The sequence below is a fragment of the Girardinichthys multiradiatus genome, chromosome 18 (genome assembly GCF_021462225.1).
Source record: "Girardinichthys multiradiatus isolate DD_20200921_A chromosome 18, DD_fGirMul_XY1, whole genome shotgun sequence".
Lineage (NCBI taxonomy): Eukaryota > Metazoa > Chordata > Actinopteri > Cyprinodontiformes > Goodeidae > Girardinichthys > Girardinichthys multiradiatus.
Window position 1 is genome coordinate 47189371 of NC_061810.1, and position 24054 is coordinate 47213424.

Sequence of the window (24054 nt, forward strand, 5' to 3'; positions counted from 1 at the left end):
TTGAGCTTTTTTAAGTCCCTGGTTCTGATGCTGTTTCCCCAGCAGATGATGGCAGAAGAGACCAGACTTTCCACAACAGACTTATAGAAGATCTGCAGCATCTTGCTGCAAACACCAAAGGACCTAAGCTTCCTCAAGAAGTACAGTCTGCTCTGTCCCTTCTTGTAGATGGCTTCACAGTTGCATCTCCACTCTAGTCTGTTGTCCAGGTGAACACCGAGGTATTTATACTCCTCCACCACCTCCACCTCTTCTCCCATGATAGAAATAGTTTTTGAATATACACGTGTGCTCCAAAAAAATAATGATAATTTCACATAACACTATAGTTTATGACTATGTTTATAGGTTATTAGGGAAGATACAAATGTGTAATTCGACTTATAGGTACCGTCTTTTGACATGTACCTAGTTTCGATACAGCCTTAACGAGTGTTACGTCAGTTTCCTGAAAGACAACACTGAGGAAACAATATCCAAAAATTGCGAAGAAGAAACACAAAGAGACAAAATCTTAAATAGCAATTTAAACTAGCGTGCATAGCGGGGTACGTTGTCATTAAGAATCCACGTCTGTTAATTAACAATAGCGAGAAAATACTGAAGCAGCTTGCCAATTTAGAACCAAATCAGATGAACTCACGACAATAAAACTTTAAGGTAATACAATTTCCAACAAATAATTTAAATCTACAGTTTATAAAATCTGTGTTAAAAATATTACCAAAAAGATATAAAACGGAAAGAAAAAAGGATAAAGATAGTTGCCACGCGACAAAATAATGCTATTGTTACCGTCTAGAGGATGGCGCTAACGCACCTTTGAAGGTGTTTGCCAAACATGAAAAAACAAGAAGAAGAAAGGTATTGTTTCTGTCTACTGACGTCACAATTAAGCGTCCATTCAGCGGGACGCTCACAGGCTTCGAACTGTTTGCCTGTGGTGCTGCAGAAAGCAAACAAATTCCAACTGAAATAAAGCTGTTTTAGTCAACCAAAACTATTGATATGATCGAAAAAGAGGACCCGGTCATCAGCGAGGAGGAAGCGGCACAGTACGACCGCCAGATACGTTTGTGGGGGTTGGATGCCCAGAAGAGGTAAGCTAGCTCTGTTAGCTAATCAAAGCAGCGTAAGACTTCATTTGTTCTTTGCTATTATAACTCCGGGCTTAAAACTAGAGGTATATTATTTATAAAGGTAAGATTAATCGATAGATTAGAATTCTATTCAAGTCCTGATTTTGTTTTTAAACGAAACAGCTGGAAAATTGTCTTTAGGGTGGATTTACCTTGACACAGCTCACCTTTAAACTCAGTTTGATTCATGTATCTTCTCTGTCCAATGTTTAATTGTATTTTAGTATTTTTATTTTATCAGTCATTGTATTAACAATTTCATTGGTTCTTTCTTTCCGTTTGAGTTTTATTTCTTTATCTTTATTGTATATTATCTGCTTTTCTCTTGGTTTTCTTTCTCCTTATTTTTATATGTAAAATATGTTTATCAGTTTTGTTAGTTTTTATTTCGTGTAATTTAAACACTTTATTTTTAAGAAATACATTTTAATTGTTTTTTTATAGTTAAAATTAATTTGTATTTTCTTTTTTATTGCTTTATTCTTTTTCTTATTTCATTGATTGAGGTCCAAGCAAGTGACCTAAAAAAAAAGACAATTTCTTTATAATTTTAGTAAGGAAAAATAAAATACTCAAACCAAAGATGACATGTTAGGTTAGTTTTAATGAAGTACGGTTATTGTACATTAAAACTGTCCTCTCTAAAACTTTAAGTGAGCTGTGACCAAACATATTTTTTAGCATCCTACGTGTATTTTGTCAATGTAACAGGCTGCGAGGGTCCCGGGTTCTCCTGGCAGGTGTTGGAGGTCTTGGAGCTGAACTGGCTAAAAATCTGATCCTGGCTGGCATTAAAGGACTCACTTTGCTGGATCATGAACAGGTATGAACATGCTACTAATGCAAACACAGAAGTCAGATACCAGTCTCCATTAGGGATTAGTAGGGCTCTCAGAGAAAAATTTGATGCAAATCTGGAAGCTTTTGTTTGTAATCAACAATGAGGTGTACAAAACATTTACTATGGTTTACTTAACCCTTTCATGCATAGAGGTCACTACAGTGTACAACTGTTTAAAAGTGTTTTTTTCTATTTATATGCCTGCAATTTTGGGCACTGCTGCATATAATCCACTCTAGTGGAAGCTAATGCATCATCCCATACAAAAAAATCCCATTGGCTGGTCATTACAATAGGAAAAAGTAGTCAGTGAAACCAAGATGGCCGACAGGGAGAACGACCAAACTCCTCGGCTATTTCGGTTTCAACCTTCTATAAAAAGATACCATTGCAGGTAAAAAAAATATAATTACATGAAGTAACATCTAAGGTGACATATTATGGAAAGATTTTCCATGGTTTGATTTTATATTTGGAGGAAATACAGATAAATCATCTGTTCACTCAATTGTACATCATGCATCACTAACTATGTTTCAACTTCAATACAATGTCAATTACTACCAATGTTGTTCTTGAAAATAATTCATATCCTATAATGTTTTGGCTGTAAATCAACTTCTTTATGTTTTATAATGTAATTTGAGTTTTTTCTATTTATCCTTATATTTTGGAGAGCTCAAAAAGACAGGCATACAGGGTAATAGAGGAATTTCCAGACTCAAGTGAGGAAGACTGTGCTTCTGGTAGCAGTGATGAGGAATGGCTGCCAGTACATACAGGTGCAAGCAGAGAAGTAGGATCCAGCAGTGATAGTGAAGGTGAGGAGTCTGGAAATGTTGCTGAGGGAGTTGAGGAAGGAGATGAAGCTGTTGAACCTGAGGGACCACCACCTCCCAGGGCTCAGGGGAAAAAAGCAAAAGAAAAAACTGTCAGAAATGTCTGGAAAGCTAAGGATAACCGGCTTGAGGGAGACCTGCCTTCTTTCTTAGGTGAGAGCAAGATGAATGTTGAGGGAGCAAATCCAATAGATTTCTTCATGCATCTGTTCACCCAGGATATGATCAATGACATTGTATAAAATACAAACCTGTACGCTGTCCAGAAAGGAAAAGACAAGCTGGCATTGACCCCAGAGGAGTTCAAAACATTTCTTGGGATTAATATGGTAATGTCATATGTCAGATATCCTAGATCCAGAATGTACTGGTCATCAGAGACAGGACTTCGTCTTGAACTGACCACTGGCCCCATCTCAAGGAAGCAAAAAACGCCAGCAGATGCCAAGATGCTGCATGCACACGAAGGACCAAGTACATCTGCATGCAGTGTCTTGTAGCTTTGTGCCCCAGATGCTTTGGCAACTATCATAGAAAATAGTGCAATATGAGACATGCTATAAGATACTATGAGGGAATATGCACAGTTCAGAGACGGTTACTTGTGCAACACTATCTTCCTCAGTTCAAAGACACTATATCTTTATTTTGTAACCTTGGTTTACATCCCTAAAGATAAATAAAAATGTCTAGTGAAAAAAAAGGTTTCATGTTCATGTTAACTTTTATGTTTATCAATAGAGCTCAAATAGAGAGGCCTACAGAGTAGTGGAGGAACCACCATTCCAACAGAATGCCATATTACAACTGTATAACTAAATTACAACTATACCTATATAAGTACCATGTTGTTAAAGTGATGTTTTTTTACAGTACAAAATTTATGAAGTACACCTGAGTAGACAGATAAATATTTCTTTATAAAGATAGAAAAAAATTATTTTTCAAACCTTGTTTTACATCCCTAAGGATGTATAAAAACACTTAGTAAAAAAATCCCGACAGAGTTTATCATAATTCATGCATGAGAGGGTTAATTTACTTGCAGTGTTGCTTTTCTCCGCTAGATGGCAACAATGTCAGAGCAATTATTAGCAAAAGTTAGTACTCATGAAAAAATATTTTTACATGCAATTTTGTAATACAAAAAATCAAAACAAGAATGGGACTGTCTCTTGGTTTTGATCTTTAGTTTGAACTGAACCATAAAGGTGGGTACACCTTTCATATGAACATGCCAATGTAATTTCTCCCTGTTTGTGTATCCTTCAGGCCTCAGAGGAGTCATGTCGGGCGCAGTTCCTGGTTCCGGTGTCAGCTCAGGGTCAGAATCGGGCTCAGGCCTCCTTGGAGCGGGCACAGAACCTCAACCCAATGGTGGAAGTGCACGCCGACCCGGACAGAGTTGAAGACAAACCAGACGACTTCTTTTTACAGTTTGATGTGGTGAGTGAGAACACGAGGTAGATGAAGTCAGTCAAACATGAACTGGGAACTTCAGAAATCTACCTGGACATTATGGAGTTGTGTGTTAAAATTCAAGGTGTTTGTTTAGAAGTCTAGACTTTTTATATTTTCTTTCCAGATATTGGTGTATCACATAAGTCTAGTTTGAAACATAGTTGAGACATAAATAACAGTCAAAACTGAATTAACCAGAGGATTGACCTTGGCTTGCAGTGCTCAAGTTGACCACTAGATGTTGCCGTAGCCCACTTTGTGCACAAAAAGCTGTACTTGTAATAATTTCCACCAAAGACTGGTGCAGCTTTGCCTTCAGCCTGATGTTATCTGCCTGGTTTCATTCTTCTGGAAGACAGTGGACGTCATTAGATCTTCATCAGCCATTCAGATGTTTTTCCATCCCCATTTTACTTACATACAGAAGACCGTTTAGTTTTATTGAAGAACGTGATGTGTAATATATCAGTTTCGGGTCACTGTAAGTTAAAATGCATGCTTGTTCCTGTCCAGTTTACACAGTTTAGAGGTTCTGTTTGAGATGCTTTAATTCATTGTAAACATTTCCGCAGTTGTAAAATACAGGAAAGATAGTCACATAGTAAACAGTAAAAATGGGTGAAGCAATCGCAGCAGAAAAATAATGCCAGGTAAATTCAATGCAGTGATGCAGCAAGCGGGTCACAATTCATTTTACATTTTTATTTCATTCTTATTTACTTGTTATAATATCCAACCTTCCATAACGACACCTCAGGGTGTCCGTGTCACATGAGACAGAGAACAATTGAACAAAATGTTTCTTTGTGTATCTATTTGTATTTTTCTCTTATTTGTTGCATCATTGGTGTTTATTTCTATTCTAAATGTTTTCAAAAAAAGAAATCTTTGCCTAACATGAGAACACTGCACAAATGCACAAATGTGAAGCACTTTGCAAAGTTGACCTGATCAGCTTGGAAAACCTGATCAGTAAAGCCACAGCAATTCATTTGAGCCCAGTTGTTTTAGGTCCCATGGTGCTGAATCCATCAGAAGTGCTGGATCACCCACCACTGATGTACAGTATTATTACCTCTGTACCAGAATGTCATGTAAATCATTGAGGCTAAAGCACAAGCAGACCTTGGCATTTCTGAGTGGCAATCACACACTGAAACCAATAAAATGGTAGAAATGCAGTCAGGAAAATACATTCCCACAGGTTTAGGCTTTGAAGTGAATTATTGTACACAGTTTGGTTTAGATTCACAGCAGCTTCCATCACTGCTTCGGGATCACAGAACTCTCACTCGGTCTCATCTTTATTGTGTTCTTCTTCGTCTGAGATGCCTTCCTCAAGGGAAAATTTTAACAAACCAGATGAAAATGCTTCCAAGTTGGTGCTGGAATCTGCCAGTTGGCAGCAGATACGTAGTGACAGAACCAACACAAATCGTCTTAATGTTCTTTATGCTGATCGCTCACAACACCAATATAGCCAAAATAGTTTTATTTAAATGTGAAACAAACACGCTTTTCTCAGTTACTAGTTAGTTTATGATGAATGCTCAACAATGATGCAAAATGTGTCCGTAGGACCAAAGTGGGAACGACCCTGTTCAGTAAACTGGGCAACAACACTGCAAAAAAACACCCTCAAAATAAAGTTTTTCTCACTAATGGTATCTCAGAATGGCAAAAACTAAATCCATCATTCTGTAAAACTGAATAAAGTTGTTAATAATCTGTTTCCTAACGTCTGGTGATTGTTACCATAAGATGACTTCCTGAATTTTTGTGCAGCATTTGTTGAACAGCCGAAGTCTTGAAGCAGTTTCCAGTCCCTGACAACTTCTGAGTCCAGAGATCTGTCCCGCAGCAGAACTAAAAATGCGCAAAAAACCCAGGGTTGAAATAGCTCCACATAATAAGACAACCTTTTATTTTAACAATGTTCAGGCTTTTATTGCATGGTTGGCTGTAAAATGGCACCAGTAACAGCTAATCACCAGATTTCTTAGAAAATCAGAAAAAGTCATATTAACAACATGATTCCATCCTAACTGATCATATTAAATAACCAAAAATGTAATTTCATTTTGCTGTTATTTATCTTGTGTTTTAATGGCTCATACAGGAAGCATGAGACAAGAGTTAATGAATGAAAAATGCATGAAAACCAACCTCTGGGGGGCTTTATTAGTCTTGTTTAAGAGCCATAAGTGAAAACCTGTTTCTAGCTGAATATAAGTTATGACTTTATAATATGTTTATCCAAAAAAACAAAACTGGAGATATTCTTAAACTAAATAGTTTAAATAAGAATCAGTGAGTAGTTGGCTCTATCCTGTCAGTTCACTGATGGACCTCTGTTTCGTTCTCCCACAGTAATGAAGCCTTTTAGAGAAAAACTCTGACCAAACTCCAACATTCCCACTTTAATCCCGCTCCATCATCCTGCTGAGCTGCACACGGACACTTACATTGAAGCAGATTAACGTGAGGAGCTCTCTGCACCACAAAGAGCCCCAACTGTTTTACAGTTCGAAACATCATTTCCCTCCCCCCCGTCCTTCCTCCTGACCTTCACTGAGCACACCAGAACACCTGAAGGACCTGAGAGCCCAGACACAACAGGAGGGGAAAACTTTATTTCTTTTTTAATGTTGGTTTTATGATCCAGCCTGTGTGAAATGAGCTCTGAAGGATAAAAATATTCATTTAATATTATCAGGAATAATAACTGGGATTAAATCCCAACTTTACAGAATACAAAGTTTCATTTTAGAGTACAAAACTGTCAAATATTCAAGTTTTGCTTCTTTCTAGTTTTAGGCAGAAGTCAGAACAGTGAAGATTTCTAAAGATGCTTTAATAGAAGATTTCAAACAAAACCAGTTTTTCCCAACACCTTTTTCGTTCTGTCTTCATCTTTCCTTCATAAATAATGATTATGCGGATTCTAATGTTTGTTTTTGTGCCAAATTAATATTAAATTGAAATAATTTTAGACCAGATCATTTCGATCCTGAGTGAAGCTTTTGACCTTCTGCCTCCTGGGACCTATCTGGGATCTCTGGTCCTTGACCGTCGCCTGTCTGCTGCCATGTGGTGCTCTGATACTTCGAACCAGCTTCACTCTTATCAGTTGTTTACAGTCACACACCAGCCCAGCCTTGTTGTATAATGGTACACTGTGTAACTGTGTTAGATTTATCAGTGTCCCGTCATAATCTGCTGCAGAAGATATTTCCAGCTCAGCCTCTTTGTCCATGAAAACACCAGTTGTTTTGTTGTTATTGCTTTTATTTTTCTCTGGTTTTAAATGCATTATTGCTCGTTTTCAAACACCCTTAATATTTCCTATCTAAATCAAGCCGATTGAATATTTTAAGACCCTTTTTTACACTTGAAGTCTTCCTGTTAGTTACCACCATGCCGGGTAGAGTAATTAACAGTTCATTCTCTTAATGAAACTCTTCTTGGACATTAGTGGTTCAACAAAACAACAAAATTCACTGTAGATAAAAAATAGAACATCTCTTCAGTAACTACAATCTGTGGAAGAGAGGAAAAGCAGGGAGCCAATTGTCCAATCAGAGTCTGAATTTGTACGCAAGGTGGGACCTACTCAGCAAGTCGGTTTGGACTTAATGTGAGTCTGTGAACCCACTGGAGCAGCGGTGCCTAACCCCAGTCCTGTAGAGTTTTTATCCTGCAGCTTTTCGATGCATCCCTGTTCCAACACACCTTGAAATAAGTGGCTGAACTCTGATCTGAAGAGGTCCAGTAACAAGCCATTTATTGGATTCAGGTGTGCTGGAGGATAGTAGCTCACCAGGACCAGACTTGGGCGCCTCTGCACTGGAGATTGCTCCAAAGGGATCAACCCAATAAAAAATGGATGAGGATAGAAAATTAATTCTGAATATCTACTGTTAGAATTAGGAGAAAGTGAATATTAAATAAAATCATTTTAAAGTTTTCAGTAAACCCTTAAAATGCTTTGTTTCCATTCTTTATGAGTTTTCAGCCCAAATGGGTCCACTGGTTCCGCTCTTTCAGGCAGCTTCTCTAATCAGCTTTTTTCTGTCCCCCCCACCTGAAGGTGTGTCTGACAGGTTGCTCCAGAGACCTGATGGTGCGCGTCGACCAGCTCTGCTCTCAGCACAACATCAAGGTCTTCTGCGGTGACGTCTACGGTTACTACGGTTACATGTTCTGTAACCTTGGACAGGAGCACCACTATGTGGAGTGAGTGTGGGGGCGGGTCTTTAACGAGCCTGATAATTGCACAGTGTTAATAATCACTATTGGAGGTTTAGTGGCTGCTTCTGTGACTGTAGAAATATACTGAATCACACTTCAGGTATTACAACATGATCATTTCCAGTGTGGCCATTAAAGCCCGTTAACAACATCCATACAAATAAACATTTTTTTCTAAGATGTAGCACCTCCTTACTTACTGGCACGACTGGTAAAGATGTGTAGAAAAACTAAAGTTATCTTCCATTGCAGGAGAATATCTCACATTGTAAAATTTAGAAAAATAAACCTTTTTATATATTGGGTATATTTACCCAGCGTTGAAAATATCCCATGTGGTTAAAAACACTAAAAACAAATTGTTTTAAAAAGATTCACTACTAATAAGGTTGTGGTTTGAGCTAAATGCTGAGCATGGTAAAGTCACATTATTTCCTCTCCTCTTGACTGTTAAACTGCACAGAGGAGCTTGTAAAGAGCTTGTAGTTGAAATATATCCACAAAAATGTGGACCAGGTGAGTCTCAGGTGTGCTGGTGTTTAAATAACCATAAAATTAAATCAACCAACAACCCAATCTGGGACCTGACTCTCTGGTTATCTTCATATAAAGTGGGTGAACAAGAGCCGATAACTCAGGATGGATTGTAATGCCTTATTTATACATTATCGTGATCAACCCAGACACATCTTAATTCCAGGTCCAAACTGGGCCCAGGTCTGTATGACTATGATAAGACACTATCTATATGCCAGCTGGTTCTGGTTCAAAAAAGTATTTTCTGTCCAACCAGCACAAACATAGGTGTGTGGATTTACCTAAACGTTGCTGGGACTTTAATTTGACCTGTGAACTTTGGTCCGACAAGCCTAAAGCTGGGCTTTTAGCAGCAAGTACTTCAGGTGGGTCTGTTGTGAAACATGGGCTGAACATGTGGGGAAGCACCTCATTCCCACTGTTAAGTATAGTGGAGGATCTGTGATGCTTTGGGCCTTTGTTTTCTCCAAAGATCTTTTTATTACACCCTACCTGACAATGAAAACTGAAACTGAGTCATCATTGGGTCTTTCTCCAGGAATGGATGATCTGAAAACACATGGTCCAGTCTAAACGGGAACGGTTCTTCAGCCTTCTTTCATTCAATTCAATTTTATTTATATGGCGTCAATTCACAACGCATGTCATCGACTTTACAAAGTCAATTCAGTCCTATTAAACAGATATCAAGTCGGGTTCATACATTCCAGTTGATTCTATTGAACTATCAAACGTTTCAGTCTGATTCAGTTTATTATTCAAATTTAAGTTTTTCTATCTAAGGAAACCCAGCAGATTGCATCCAGTCAGTGACTTGCAGCATTCACTCCTCCTGGATGAGCATGTAGAGACAGTGGACAGTCACTGGCGTTGACTTTGCAGCAATCCCTCATACTGAGCATGCATGTAGCGACAGTGGAGAGGAAAAACTCCCTTTTAAGAGGAAGAAACTTCCAGCAGAACCAGAACCAGGCTCAGTGTGAGCGGCCATCTGCCACGACCGACTGGAGGTTTGAGAGAACAGAAAAATGAGCTTTCCTTTTGTGGCTTCATCTAGGAGAGAAAGACAGCTAAGCAGATGAACTCTGAGTCAGTTTTCAAGGTTAGAGTCTGAAAGAGAGCACATAGAGTTAGTTACAGTAGAAGCTCAGTCAGTAGCCATGTCTAGGAGAGAGAAAGGGTTAAACACTGAAAGACAGGGCCATGTGGATCATCTGTAGAAGGTGAGCATTAAGTTGTTGGTCGCATCTTGGATGATGCCCCTCTCCAGGAGGGTGTCACAGGTCGATACAGAGCCAGGTCAGATGTAGCTTCTAGAAAGGGACAAAACAGAGAGAGAACATAAAGTTAAAATCTGAAATAACAGCAAAATAACACAAAATTGGAGAGTAGTATGAGAATGTAGCGAAGAGGGTGAAAGTGGTCATTATGTCCTCCTGCAGCCTAAGCCTATAGCAGCATAACTACAGAGATAGCTCAGGATAAACTAAGCCACTCTAACTATAAGTTTTATCAAAAAGGAAGGTTTTAAGCCTAGCCTTAAAAGTAGACAGGGTGTCTGCCTCACGGACTAAAACTGGGAGCTGGTTCCACAGGAGAGGAGCCTGATAACTAAAGGATCTGCCTCCCATTCTACTTCTAGAGACTCTAGGAACCGCCAGTAAACCTGCAGTCTGAGAACAAAGTGCTCTGTTAGGAACGTATGAACCAATCAGATCTCTGATGTATGATGGAGCTAGATCATTAAGGGCTTTATATGTGAGGAGGAGAATTTTAAATTCTATTCTGGATTTAACAGGGAGTCAATGAAGGGAAGCTAAAATAGGAGAAATATGATCTCTCTTTTTAATTTTCACCAGAACTCTTGCTGCAGCATTTTGAATCAGCTGAAGGCTTTTAACTGCATTTTGTGGACATCCTGATAGTAAAGAATTACAATAGTCCAGCCTTGAAGTAACAAATGCATGGACTAGTTTTTCAGCATCACTCCTGGATAGGATATTTCTAATTTTGGCAATGTTCCGGAGATGAAAGAAGGAAATCCTAGAAACCTGTTTAATATGGGATTTAAATGACATGTCCTGGTCAAAAATAACAAGGTTTTTTGCTTTATCACCGAAAGGTCAATTTAATGGCATCCACATGAACTGATTGAATAAGCAGTTTCTTAGTCAATCATGGTTATCTTGGTCTTCAGACTTGTTTGCAATGAACCCAGAACTAGAACCTTTTTGATTATTTGTTTTCTCCAAGAAATTCCTACATTTTTTCCTTTTTCTCCTCGGGTTTTATTCTCAGTCGTTTTTATTTTTCTCATCAAACTGTTGAATTTGTCCGACTTTCTGTCTTTCAGTTTTTTTCCATTGGCTAATTTGTGATTGTTGGTGAAACTGTGAAGCATTTTGGTGTTGTTTTTAAATGTGCTACGTAAATAAATTTGACCTTTTACATCCACACAGTTTTTAATACGCCAACGAAACAGGAAAACTATGCAAATGATGACAAATTTAACTGGTTTTTATTTGTTTTGGCGAAAACGATCAGCTTCTGCATCTTTCATCAAAGGGACAATGAAACAGCTCAGCATGTTTTGTTGTTTATTGATTTCCTTTCCCAGTAAAAGTAAAGAAACTCTTTGTTTTCAGAGAGAAACCCAAAGTAGTGAAGCCGTCCCCCAGTTCCAACGATGGTCCAGAAGCAAAGAAAGCTAAAGTCGACCCAAACGAGACCACCATGGTGAAAAAGGTTGGTGGGTTCTGAGAATCAGCCCCACTCTGCTTCTCTCTGTGTCTTTAATCAATAATCAGCTCTGTCTGCACTTCAGCTTTATGCATTTTTATTCCCAAATTAAACTTTATAATGTTTAATGTTTTATTATTTAAAAGGACTAAAGAAATGCTTTTCATGTCTCTGTTTATGACATTAAAACCTGAGTCGTTTGAAAATTAAACATCCAGAAACTTTTATCTGTGGTGAAGAAAATTCCTTCCTTTACTCAAGTTACAAAAAAAGCCAAATTATCCCAAATAAAATAAAATCTTTCTTCTGTGGTTTATTCACAGTTTAAGGACAGTTTCATGCCAACACAATAAAGTGTAAAGCCTTGAACCAATAGATTGACATGGCTCAGGTGTTTAACCTCAGCTGTTTTAGCTGCCAAATGATTCTTTCATGAAATGTTGATTTTATTTGAGTTATTTTGTTCTTATTTAAGAACATCAGGAGCCAGATAGATTATCCGGGGACTGTTTCTGGTAATCCGTGGGCGTCCTGGAGGAACTGCTCTGATTAGGATATTTTCAGGCATACTTGTACCTATTTTTTATCCTGATAATAAAGAATCAATTAACATGCCTTTTTAATCTCTCACCAATCAGACGGCCAGTTTCTGCAATCTGAAGGAGGCCCTGGAGGTTGACTGGACCAGTGAGAAGGCCAAAGCCAATTTGAAACGAACTCCAGTGGATTACTTCCTGCTTCATGGTACATATGTAAAGGCATTTCTTATATTTATGGGTTACTTGGCTTATTTCAAAGCAAACTTCTAGAATTAAAGTGTCTGTATTTGGTTAGCAGCTATGCCCATAATTTATTTCTTCATCCAAAACACAAGTAAAGCTCCTGAGGACTGTGTTGTCTCGGGCTTTGTCCTCGGGTAGAGGGTCTCCACTGGAAAATATGACGTACAGTGGAATGCATTTCCATGCTAACATATAAAAATAAATGTCAGAGGGTTTTTTTTTAGCCAATATTCTCCCATATGTAAAGGAGGGAGAGTTAAAATGTCACAGATGATCATGAGAGGGTCTGCAGAAAGTACTGAAAACTGAAACTGAAAATGTGGGTGATTCTCCAGCAACACTGAAACCTAAACCATGAAGATGCTAAAATCATTGTTCCACTCTAACCACGTGTGGAAAACCATATCCAGAACGTTTGCTGATTACCATCCAAGCATGATGAGAAAAAGATTAAGTTTCATCTCAATGTTGAAGCTTTTTAGGGGAAACAAGTTCACTTTTATAAACTTTGAATCAGCATTTCCCAGAAAAAACGCTGCTACTCTGATAAATAAGCAGATGTAAATCATTTCTATTTTTTCTAAGTGAGTCTTTCCTGTTTTTCTTGTTTTTGTCCCTCCTGTCACCTGGCATTTCCGACGTCCCCATAAACCCCTCAGTAGTTTCCATCACAGGCCGTCCATGGCCAGTCATGTGCACTGAGCGTAGAGCTGACAGCAGCCCGACAGCTACACTGCATGACAACAGCAGGAAATAACCAGAATAACTCGTCGGTCTGTCCACATCTGCAGGGAATAATGATCAAACGAGTTTGTTCTCAAACTAATTCAGTAATATTCCTATTTCAGATCATTTCATTAATTCATTGATCCATTTTTTCCCCATGGTGGAATAATTTTACAACAAAAAACTGCGGAGATTAAAGAAAATAAATCTTTTCAGGTCTTCTTTCCTAATTAAAATTATTTATACAGACTCACAAATATGCATTACCCCCCCCCCCAAACTACTGTTTGATTAAATCTCTCTTAGCATGTTTCATCTTGACCAAATGCATTTTGTGGCCATCTGGTATAATTCTTGCTGGATATTTTGCCGCTTCTCTCAGTGTCGTCGGTATAGAGTTGGTTGGTTTCCTGGCACCATCTTGGGATCTCTTTTTGAAAGGTGGCATGCGCATAAAACAGGGCCTGAAACTGGTGTACATCACTTTCCATGCGAAGATTGTCTATTAAAAAACAAACCGTGACAGGAGAATGTGCGGTCCGTCGCGCAAACTTCGACCCATGTTTACGCTCCTTTTGGAGACGAGAAACTGGCAACGCAGATGGAGAGGCGGGGAATTGACGCTGCAATGCAGCATGAAATTCAGTTTTACTCCATATCAAACTTTTAATCATAGATCGACGTCATCTTAAGCATTCAGAACCACAGTGTCATTTGCTTGTACTGGTGAGCCATAGCTACATAAGGATCTTTCACATAAATAAAAAGGTCTATAAGCAATCTTTAATCAAGGTTGGTGGTTTTCTCACATCACATTTGACTCTTGATGATCACCAGGGAGATGTGGACCACAGATCAACACGGAAAAGATGTGAGGCAATAACAGTGTACACTGCTGTAAACATTTAAATATCGTACTAACACTCACAACACTTCCTTTTATTTGTCACGCCACTACTGTGGCGACCAAACATGGTATGTTCTCAACTCTTCACCTCACTCACCGACACATCTATTTCTACCTAGATCAAATTGCGTATCTTTATTTTTTTCTCCGTGGTTGCCATTGGTAACCATGAAATAACACTGATTAGCTGGCTCATTTAAATACACGTCACCATTCATGAGGTGCTTTGCATGCCAGACTCCCAGACGTTCAGCCCTCGGCTCCTTCATTTGAGGTCCTTCATATTTCCTGATTTTTGGGATGTAGTGAAAACTGCGCTTTGCTGAACCGTCGATGGTCAGTCTTACTGAGCCGTGTCTGCAACTACTGTGTGCTTACTAAAATGGTGTTTGGCGACAAAGTGCCCGGATGTGGATTGTCACATGAGAACTATGTATTTGTTTGTTCATGTGATAGTGATGCACGGATTGTGCTAAAGCAGATAAGCAATGTAAGCAGTGTGGTTGCTTTGTCACCGTATTGAGATGGTAGGGAAAAAATAAAATATTGGTTATCAGCCATAACAGCGATTATTTTTTGTTTTGTTTTTTATATCGCATATCAACCCATATTTTCATATCGGTGCATCCCTAAAAGCAGCTATTTGACCACACTGAAAAGAATTTTATTTGGATGAAGCAAGGTTAGCCCTACAAACCTGTACCTGCTGTCAAGCACGGTGGTGGCAGCATCATGCTCTGGTAATGCTGTGCTACTGGCGGGGCTCATGTTTTGCAAAATATGATTCAGTGAAAGAACAAACTCCCAATGAACATCGTCCAAAATGATCCCAAACATGCACCAGAACCTGGATTTGGAATGGATATAAGAGGATTTAAGCTTCTCGGAGCCTCGATCTCAAACCTAATGAATGCTTGTCGACTGTGCTTAAAAGTTGGGTAAATGGCAACTAACTGAAATCATTTCTATTAATTCTGCAAAGTCGGCGGCTGCAAAAAGCAGAATAGGGCAGAATGGTTTTGTGGACGGAGTCAGAGGTCCGACTCCACCCTCAAGCTGTTTTGATTGGATAGTCCTTCTTCTTCCCTCAAAAATGTTCATAGGGAAGGAGACTTCAAGTACTCACTCCAGAACACATTGGTTCGGTCGACACGTAACACCCCACCTCCCAGGCAGTAATCAGCTCTGATCTCAGCTTCCACCTATAAAAGGGAGGGGGGGATACTTTTTCACCAGAGGCTGGGTGAGTTTGAATGGCTTCTTCTCTTTTAGACAGGTGAAATACACCTGAGTGGTTTCTAGTGGCTGTTCTACTCAGTGACATTAAGATGTCTTTGTGAAATTTGTCATAATTGTACACATCCACTTTCTATTGAAGGTGTACCTTGCAAGTGAAGTAATATAGTCTTTAAAAAAGTAAAGTAAAACTGCAGTTTCTCATTAGTCCATTACAGTAACACATTTCAGCATTGATTCACGTGACTTGGAAGCTATTGAAGAAAAATCCTTAATTTTCCATAAAAATATTAATATATAATAATAGATCAATGAAACTCTAGTGTGTCTCATTACTCTGTTGTAGGAACACATTTCCGTTGATGCCGAGTGCTTGGGTCACCTGGAAACATTTGATTTTTGGGGGCGGAGGATTGTTTACGTGCTTGGACTGACTGAAATTAGTCGATGGTCCGTAAGCGCACCAACGCATTCAGAAGGCGTGTTTATGGAGGTCCATCTCCGCCCATTATCTGACCTCCTTCTCTTTCAGCGATCTATCGCCAGGGGCTATTGCTGCCATCGCTTTTCTACACCTGAAGGCCTAAAGCACACATCGCCGGTTAAAGCAAACGCTTTAGACTGATAATCTTTGAAATGTTCCAACATTTAGTTTCCCCTCCTAATAATTATTCCATTATTTTCATTGCTGCTTCATAGATTGTTTAGACTTTCAAGGAAACAAAGAACTGGGTGTAAAACTGATTAAAACTAAAATGACTGCTTCTTATTTAATTTGTCCAAACAAGACAGATGCATTCGGGTCCTTTTCCGTCTGGAACCCTTCAGGTTAAATTTTAGGTTTGTAGATGAAGTCTGATGACACTCGCCTACATTTACAACCTCGCCCAGTTTTCGCATCACTGCACTTCAGGAGAGTTTTCAGCAGTGGAAACATTAGTTGTTGTTATTTAGTGAAGGTGAGACAGGAAGTGCTGTTATTATTCCTTCTCTGTTTCTATAATTGGAGAGAGCAGTTGTTGTTTTGGGCGACCAATGAGGAAGTGGCTCTTCCTCTGTTGTAACCGTTTCCTGTCTCACTAGGAACAGTCGGCTGATCTGAACCACAGGCTGGTGTGTGCGTGTGTGTGTGTGTGTGTGTGTGTGTGTGTGTGTGTGTGTGTGTGTCTATGATTTTTTTCTTGTCATTTTAATTGCCTTTATGCAGCTTAAAGAATCTGTCTGATCTGCTGAGCAGCAAAAAACTCAACTTCTTGAGACGTATAAATATTTTGAAGGTTAGTTTAATCCTAATATTAACCTACACTTTATAAAAAAAACACAACCTGTGTTTTCTTGCTGACTGACATTAAATCAGATTAAAGTTTTCCTGTTTTAGGTCAGTTTAGATCAATGAAAGTTATTATATTTGAAAACTGACAGAATAATGAGATTTTTTTAACATGTTTTCTTGGTATTTGGTAGAACTTTGTTTAAATATTTGAAGTTTCTTTCCACGACCTCCTCACAACAGTTTGCTGAAATGTTGGCTCCATTCCTGCTGACATAACTAGGAACAGGTTTGCAGTCCTAAATTTTCACATTACAAACATCTTTTCAGTTTTAATAATAAAGTTACTGTAAGACGGAGGCGAAGACTTAATGATGGTCTCCGAAACATCGACTTTGTTGATCAAGAGGCCATTTGAAAGCCCTTTATTGCACAAGCTTTTACTTTCTGGCTGATTTCTTGAGATGTTGCTTCAATAACTCCTCAGGTTGTTCTCTAAAAAGGATGTTATGTCTTTTATGAAGTGCACCAGTCCCTCCTGGAGCGAAACAGTCCCACAACATGAAGCTGCCACCACCATGCTTCACAGTTGAGATGGTGTATTTTTTTTTTCAGGCTGTCCTTATGGCCACTTTTAGTTTCATTAGACCACAGTCACCAAAATGTTTCCAAAAATGAAGCTCTTGTCCCTGAGTGCAATCTGTAATTTGTCTTATGTTGCTTTTAGAGTAATGGCTTCTTCCTCTCTGATGTCGGTACAGGATTAATTTCACTGTTGTTAATGACACTCTCACCACCTTTAGCTAACATTTTACTCGCCGTTTATTTGCTCCTTTAACACTAAAACATGTTCGTCTTCAGGAAACAGAACCCGTCTCGTTTCTGAACAGTAATAAAAGCTGGACGTTCCCGTGGTATTTATAGTTGTATGTAATTGTTTAAATAGATGCTAGAGAAAGGTTCAGACTTTTGGAGCTCCACAATCCTCTTCCTGACATCTTGGGCTCATTTCTAAAGATTTTCTTTTCATGATGTCACTCAAGGAAGCAGGGTGTTGGAGGCGTGGCCTGAAAATACATCCACAGGTGTGCATTCATTACCTTGATTTTGTTAAAAAAGATATCAGAGGCTTAGAAAGCCTTCTATAGGAATCTTAGTGTACCTCTGAATTTTAAGCTAATAATAAGAAAAATCTCTGGTCATTCTGTTATTCAGCGACTTTTAATCATTTTTATAATCCTGGTTGACTTTAGTGTAGTTCTGTGGGAGGATGGTTGGGTTTCTCTGGTCTAGCTGTAAATGAATCGTGTCCATTGTTTTCGATGTAGGTTTTGTCTTCAGATCCCATCTATCTGTGTCACCACTACATGTGTGGGCTGTCAGATATAATCATATTTCCATTTATGCTGATATTATAGTTTGTTATGAAATTGTATTTGATTTCCTGTCAAACCTGAATGTGATGCCATTTGTGCCAGACTTTTAACTTTCTTCTTAAAAAGTTTGTCATAAAAGGGCTGAAGTGTGAAAATGATTCATTGCCACCACTGGTGTGTGTGTGTGTGTGTGTGTGTGTGTGTGTGAGAGAGAGAGAGAGAGAGTGTGTTTGTGTGAGTGAGGCGCGCCGCGCTGGTGGAAATGGCCGTGGGAGGACTCCACATCCTCGTGTGGTTGAACTTAATGGACGAGCAGGAAACATGTGGGCGAGGTGTTGATGTCTGTGCATATGAAAAAGTCTGAAATATTGCTCATGACCAAATAAAGTGCTCAATGCAGATTTGTCTTTCATTTTTTTTAATCCGCCAGAGGATGAAATAACACTTCCTTCCTGAATTTGTGGAGAGGGGGTGTTCATCTTTGCGGGTCTGAGCCAGCAGGAGCACGCTCTTAAATTGATGTGGGGGGAAACGTGGGCCAAATCAGATGAAATGGTTGATGGTGCAACCACATTCAGATTTTTATCCCGTTTCAAAGGGAGCGGCAGTCGAGGCTTCGTCTTTCCATGCAACGATAATTCAGAGTGGAAGTCACCAAAAAGCATGATGAAATTACAAAAGGCAATAATGCAACAGATTATTTGGAAAATATTGCTTTAGTTAGATGGTTAAAACTAAAGTTTCCAGTCAATGAACTGTCATTTCTTTCCTTTTTCGTTTTCGGTCCTTTCTCCGTATCCACAGTTCTGTTGAAGTTTCGCACAGACAAAGGCCGTGACCCCGACCCAAAGTCGTGTGCCGACGACAGCCAGCTGCTGAAACAGATCAGAGACGACGTCCTGGAAGCCATGGGGCTGAGCGGTGACCTTCTTAGTGACGACTTCATCAGGTGAATTTCACAAACATGCTCGGATAACTAACCACAGACTGTCAGGGTCGATCTACAGCAGAGTAGTCAACATTTATTATGGTTTTCTGCGATTGCTCTATATTTTAGTGGATTTCTCTTATTTTTGTCAACACAATGTGAACCAGATTAATCTTCTTTTGCAGTTTAATTGTTTTTTGTTTTGTTTTTAATAAAGACGTCAAGTAGAAAGGGTGCTTTGCTGAAGCAGTACAAATAAAATTGACGGCTCCGTCAGTCATTACTTGGTCAGAAGTAGGAGTAAACACATCTTTTAAGAGCAATTAATTTAATTTGCACAAAGAACCCTGAGAAAAGTATAAAACTTATAATTATATTGACCAGAGATGGGCGACTTGGATTCTATTTCACCTGTTGGCCTCCGACTATGCAGTCCTTCAAAGACAGAAATTTTCCATTATTAAATAGACTACTTTATTACCCTGATTAAAATCATACTGTCAAAAATATTTATTTATCAAAATTGTCATGGAAACAACAGTGAGGGGGTAGAAAAAGCAACAACTGTAACTACACAACCATTCAGTAAATTAGAATATTATTGAAAAGTTTATTTATTTCAGTAACCCCTTATATAGATTACTTTCACACAGAATGATGTTTCAAGCCTTTATTTCTGTTCCTTCTGATCATTTTGTGCTTCCAGCCATTGAAAACACAACATTAGAATATTTCATGAGACCAATAAAAATACATTTTTAACACAGAAATGTGGGCTTAATGAAGAGTTTGTTTAATATCTGCTTTTAATCTGACAAACGAGCCTCATCAGAACGCAGATTGTCCTTCATTGATTACTGTGTCTGGAAATCATGCTGTTTGCTCTGTGACGCGATTCTTGTCTAGTTTTAGTTGTTAAATATTATAGCACTACTGACGATGCATCCCAGATGAGACGGCACACATGATACTGGGTTCACCAGAAGGAGGCAAGATATTAGCAATATTTTGGGGGAAACTAAGGATGCACATTTCATTTAATCTGAGAATGCTATTTTAACAGCTGTACAGTCTGACTTATATGTCCTATCCTACCCTTAGATAGAAAAACTTTTTATCCAATTTGAATAAAAAACTGAATCGGACTGAACTGTTCAATGGTTACGATTAATTGGAATGTATGAACCTGAGTATTGTGAAGAGCCTTGAGATAACATGTGTTGTGAATTGGCGCTATATAAATAAACTGAATTAATTAATTACTTATGTTTTAAATTTGCCCTTTCTCTACAGTCTCTTATTCTTTTTTTAATATTTTTACCCTTGTGTGAATCTGATTCAACTTGCATGTCGCCTTGCTGCTGCTACACCCGAGTTTCCTCACTGAGGCACAATAAAGAATATTTCTATTCTGTTTTATTTAGGCTACATCTCTGCAGGAAATCCAGTCTGCAGAGATGTTCAGTGTCTGAACTTCAGCCTTAGCATGTTCCTGCTCTGCTTCTCCTCAGCTACTGCTTCTCAGAGATGTCCCCGGTTTGTGCTGTTGTGGGTGGAGTTCTCGGGCAGGAGGTGGTTAAGGTGAGCTTGTTAACATTAGGAAAATTGTTTTAGGATATTGCAAATACAAACTCAATACCACAAAGGTGAAGCACTTCTCTCAGCGATGAAGATGGTAGGTCGGGTGGACGGGTGGCCTCTCGGTTTGTTACCGGGTCGGATCCAGGAAAACAGCAGGTACTGCGTTTTGTGTGGAAGCTACTTGGTGTGAGAGTCTGGCAACAGTTGGAGAAAAAATCCAAGCTGTCCTGATGCTTCAGCATGTAATAAATCCATTTACCCTGCAAGATAAAACAAGACGTTGAGACCAGTAGAGGAGTGTTAAACTGTTCAGTTTATTGACCTTATGTTAAAACCTTTTTCTGACCATTTTATTGTTTTTATTTGGGTGCTGGCCGCACAGCAATATAAATCTGACGTAATCAGAGAAGTTCATGTCAAGGTGAGAGGGTTCAGGATCAGAACGCCTGATGTCTCAGTGATGATGAAACTCTATGCAACCTGCAGCAAATCCAGCTTCTCACACGTGTTAATCCTCTGAGCCCTGAGGGGACAAATTAACGTTTTTAGCCACTCTGAATATTTTCCTTCAAAGAATCCAGATTTTCTTTAATATGTTTGAAATGTTAATAACAATAATAGTTCTTCAAGCTTTTAAAATCTCTCTCTGTTTTTCTTTGGATTTTAGCAGCTCTTTTACCCGTTCTTGAAAACAAGATACGGATAAAAGACATTTGTACCTAAATGTCTGATAGTTTGAAAGGAAAATATGAAGAAGTGATAAAACATTCAGGGCTTTGCCATCATTTGGAAAGTTGTTTGATTCATGGGCCACCAAGATTTTTATCTGTCTGATCCTACATGTTAGTTGAAATAATAAAAACAAATCTGTCATCTTTCTCTTCAGGCTCTCTCCCAAAGAGACGCTCCCCATCGTAACTTCTTTTTCTTTGACGGTCGTAAGGGCAACGGCGTGGTGGACTACTTTGGACCAAACTGAAGATGCGGTTCAAACTTTGCTCTCAGGGCGGTTTAAACACAAACACAAGTTCAACAAACCAGGTTCTGTTGTTCCACCAGGGTATTCATCCACAGCACCTACTTCAAAAGCATAAAATAAGTCTGTTGGTTTTCTTTTCTTGCCACAAGTGTTGTAGGATGGTGTTTTTTACATTTGCTAATAAAACAGTGGAAACAAAACATTTCGCCTCTTGTTTTTATGTTTTCTTTTCTGCCAAATTTAATTAATATCATCAGCCTGGACCTTTATCATTAGTGGGTGTGAGAACATTTTTTGTTTTTTTTTTTGTATTTTGCTGCTCTGAAGCATGTTATTGTTTGTTAACACAATGCCCGGGTGTGAAAGACATCAGCAATGACCTTTGAGATGCAGCTTTTGTTGTCCTTTAATCTGGAAAGGGTTATAGTGTACTATTTGACGTATATAATTCTGTAGTGAAAAGGTTTATAGGTGAGAAGCATTTAATACTGTTGCTCATCTTCCCAGCAGTGAACTTCTTGCAAGTAAACCCCAATGTCAGAGGTGACAGGAAACCCAGGAACTCCATCTCGAGCTCTACAGGCTTCAGTTTGAATGTTGAAGTTCAAAACACTGAATAAACATTGCTTAATAAGAGGGTTGAAGGAGAAAGCCTGTAATTTTTAGAAAAAGAATATGGCAGCGTGAAATCTTGTTATAAATCTAAATTTATAACAAGATTTCTGGAGCAATGTCCTTTGGACCGATCACAGCTAAGTAGAGATGTTTGACCATAATGCACTGCACCATGTTTGGAGAAAACCAAACAGAACATATCGGCACAAACATCTCAGGACAATGATCCCAAAACACAGCAACCAAATGGCTGAGAAAGAAAATATGTTGTTGCAATGGCCTAGTCAAAGTCCAGACCTGAGCTTGATTAAAATGCTATAGTGGAGCTATGCAGAAACTAATGAAATGAAGCAAGAAATTCCTCCACAATAGAGAGAATGATACAGGTGGATCTACAAGCTACTCACATGCGTTGCGTTTGTTTTTATCTTAACCTCTGGACTTTGTCTCACTTTTTGTTCAATAAAGAAGAACACGGTGTAACATATTTGGCCATAACCTGTAAACACCTGGTATATGACTCTTCAGGACAGACATTGCTGTGCAGGGTGGGGCAGACCTTCAGGGCTGAAGTGTTTGCTATCGTTTGAAATAAGGCAGCGAGAACAGATCCTCTGTGGGAAGGAGCAGCTTCATGGTCATGTGTTCAACCTCCTCGGCCCCTGGGAGAAGCGGGTAGTTCAACTTGTTTAGACCTTGAGACCTGAACATCAACCTGAATGGAAAAAATGACACATGTTGCTGCAGATAATCTGTAAGAAGCTGAGTGCTGATTCATTTTGCTGTTTACCAGATGACTAAATTACTCCACAACACGCTGAAAATTACCACTTCTCATATCATATGCTTCATATTTAAGCAAAAATACCTCTGAATATTTACCTTAGCACTGGTTTGAAGCAAACTGATAAAGTATGGTTTCTAAAAGTAGAATGGGAGGCAGATCCTTTAGTTATCAGGCTCCTCTCCTGTGGAACCAGCTCCCAGTTTTAGTCCGTGAGGCAGACACCCTGTCTACTTTTAAGGCCAGGCTTAAAACTTTCCTTTTTGAGAAAGCTTCTAGTTAGATCAGGAAAACCCAAACCACTCTATCTCTGTAGTTATTTTGCTACAGGCTTAGGCTGCTTGGCCCTGTCTTTCAGTGTTTAATCCTGTCTCTGTCCACGACGTAGCTATTGCTTAAGCTTTTACTGCAACTAATTGTATGTGCTCTCTTTTATTGATATAGACTTGAAAACTGAAAGTTTTTCTGCTTAGCTGTGTTTTCCTCCTAGATGAAGACTTTTTACCTTTCTTTCACATAGAAAGTACTCTTGGATCAGTGCTTCTGTGTTATTTTGTGTGTATGCTCTGTCTTGTTGAACCTCCCAGTCAGTTGTGAGGATGTCTGCTCACACTGAGCCTGGTTCTGGTTCTGCTTGAGGTTTCTTCCTGTTAAACGGGAGTTTTTCTTTCCACTGTCGCTGCATGGATGCTCAGTATGAGGGATTCACGTTGATTGCCCGCATTTCTGTTTCAAATTCACAAGCTACACCCAGGAAGATGTGTCGTATCACCATGACTTCAATAGAACCTGACTGACATCAACATGAAATAGACAAAAGATTTCAAAAAGCGAAGCATGTCCCGTCTAAAGAAATTCAAGAACAAATGAGAAACAAAGTGACTGACATCTAACATTGTAGAAAGGGTTACAAAGTCATTTCGAAGGATTTGGGACTCTAGGGGACCACAGTGAGAAACATTATCCACACATGGAAAAATCATGGAACAGGGGAGAACCTTCCCAGGAGTGGCCGGCCTACCAAAATTACTCCAAGAGCGCATCGATGACTCCAGGTGAGGAA

General features: G+C 39.0%; 1 protein-coding gene across 1 annotated transcript; it reads left to right on the forward strand.

The window, feature by feature from the left end:
• The first annotated feature begins 388 nt into the window (after positions 1–388).
• On the forward strand, positions 389–21792 carry sae1 (SUMO1 activating enzyme subunit 1). The gene is made up of 9 exons (XM_047392572.1): positions 389–1100; positions 1851–1962; positions 4092–4265; positions 8371–8516; positions 11714–11813; positions 12446–12551; positions 18909–19053; positions 20544–20613; positions 21500–21792. The coding sequence occupies exons 1-9, from the start codon at positions 1009–1011 to the stop codon at positions 21590–21592; spliced, it is 1038 nt and encodes a 345-aa protein (XP_047248528.1). The 5' UTR covers positions 389–1008; the 3' UTR covers positions 21593–21792.
• The last annotated feature ends 2262 nt before the right edge of the window (positions 21793–24054 follow it).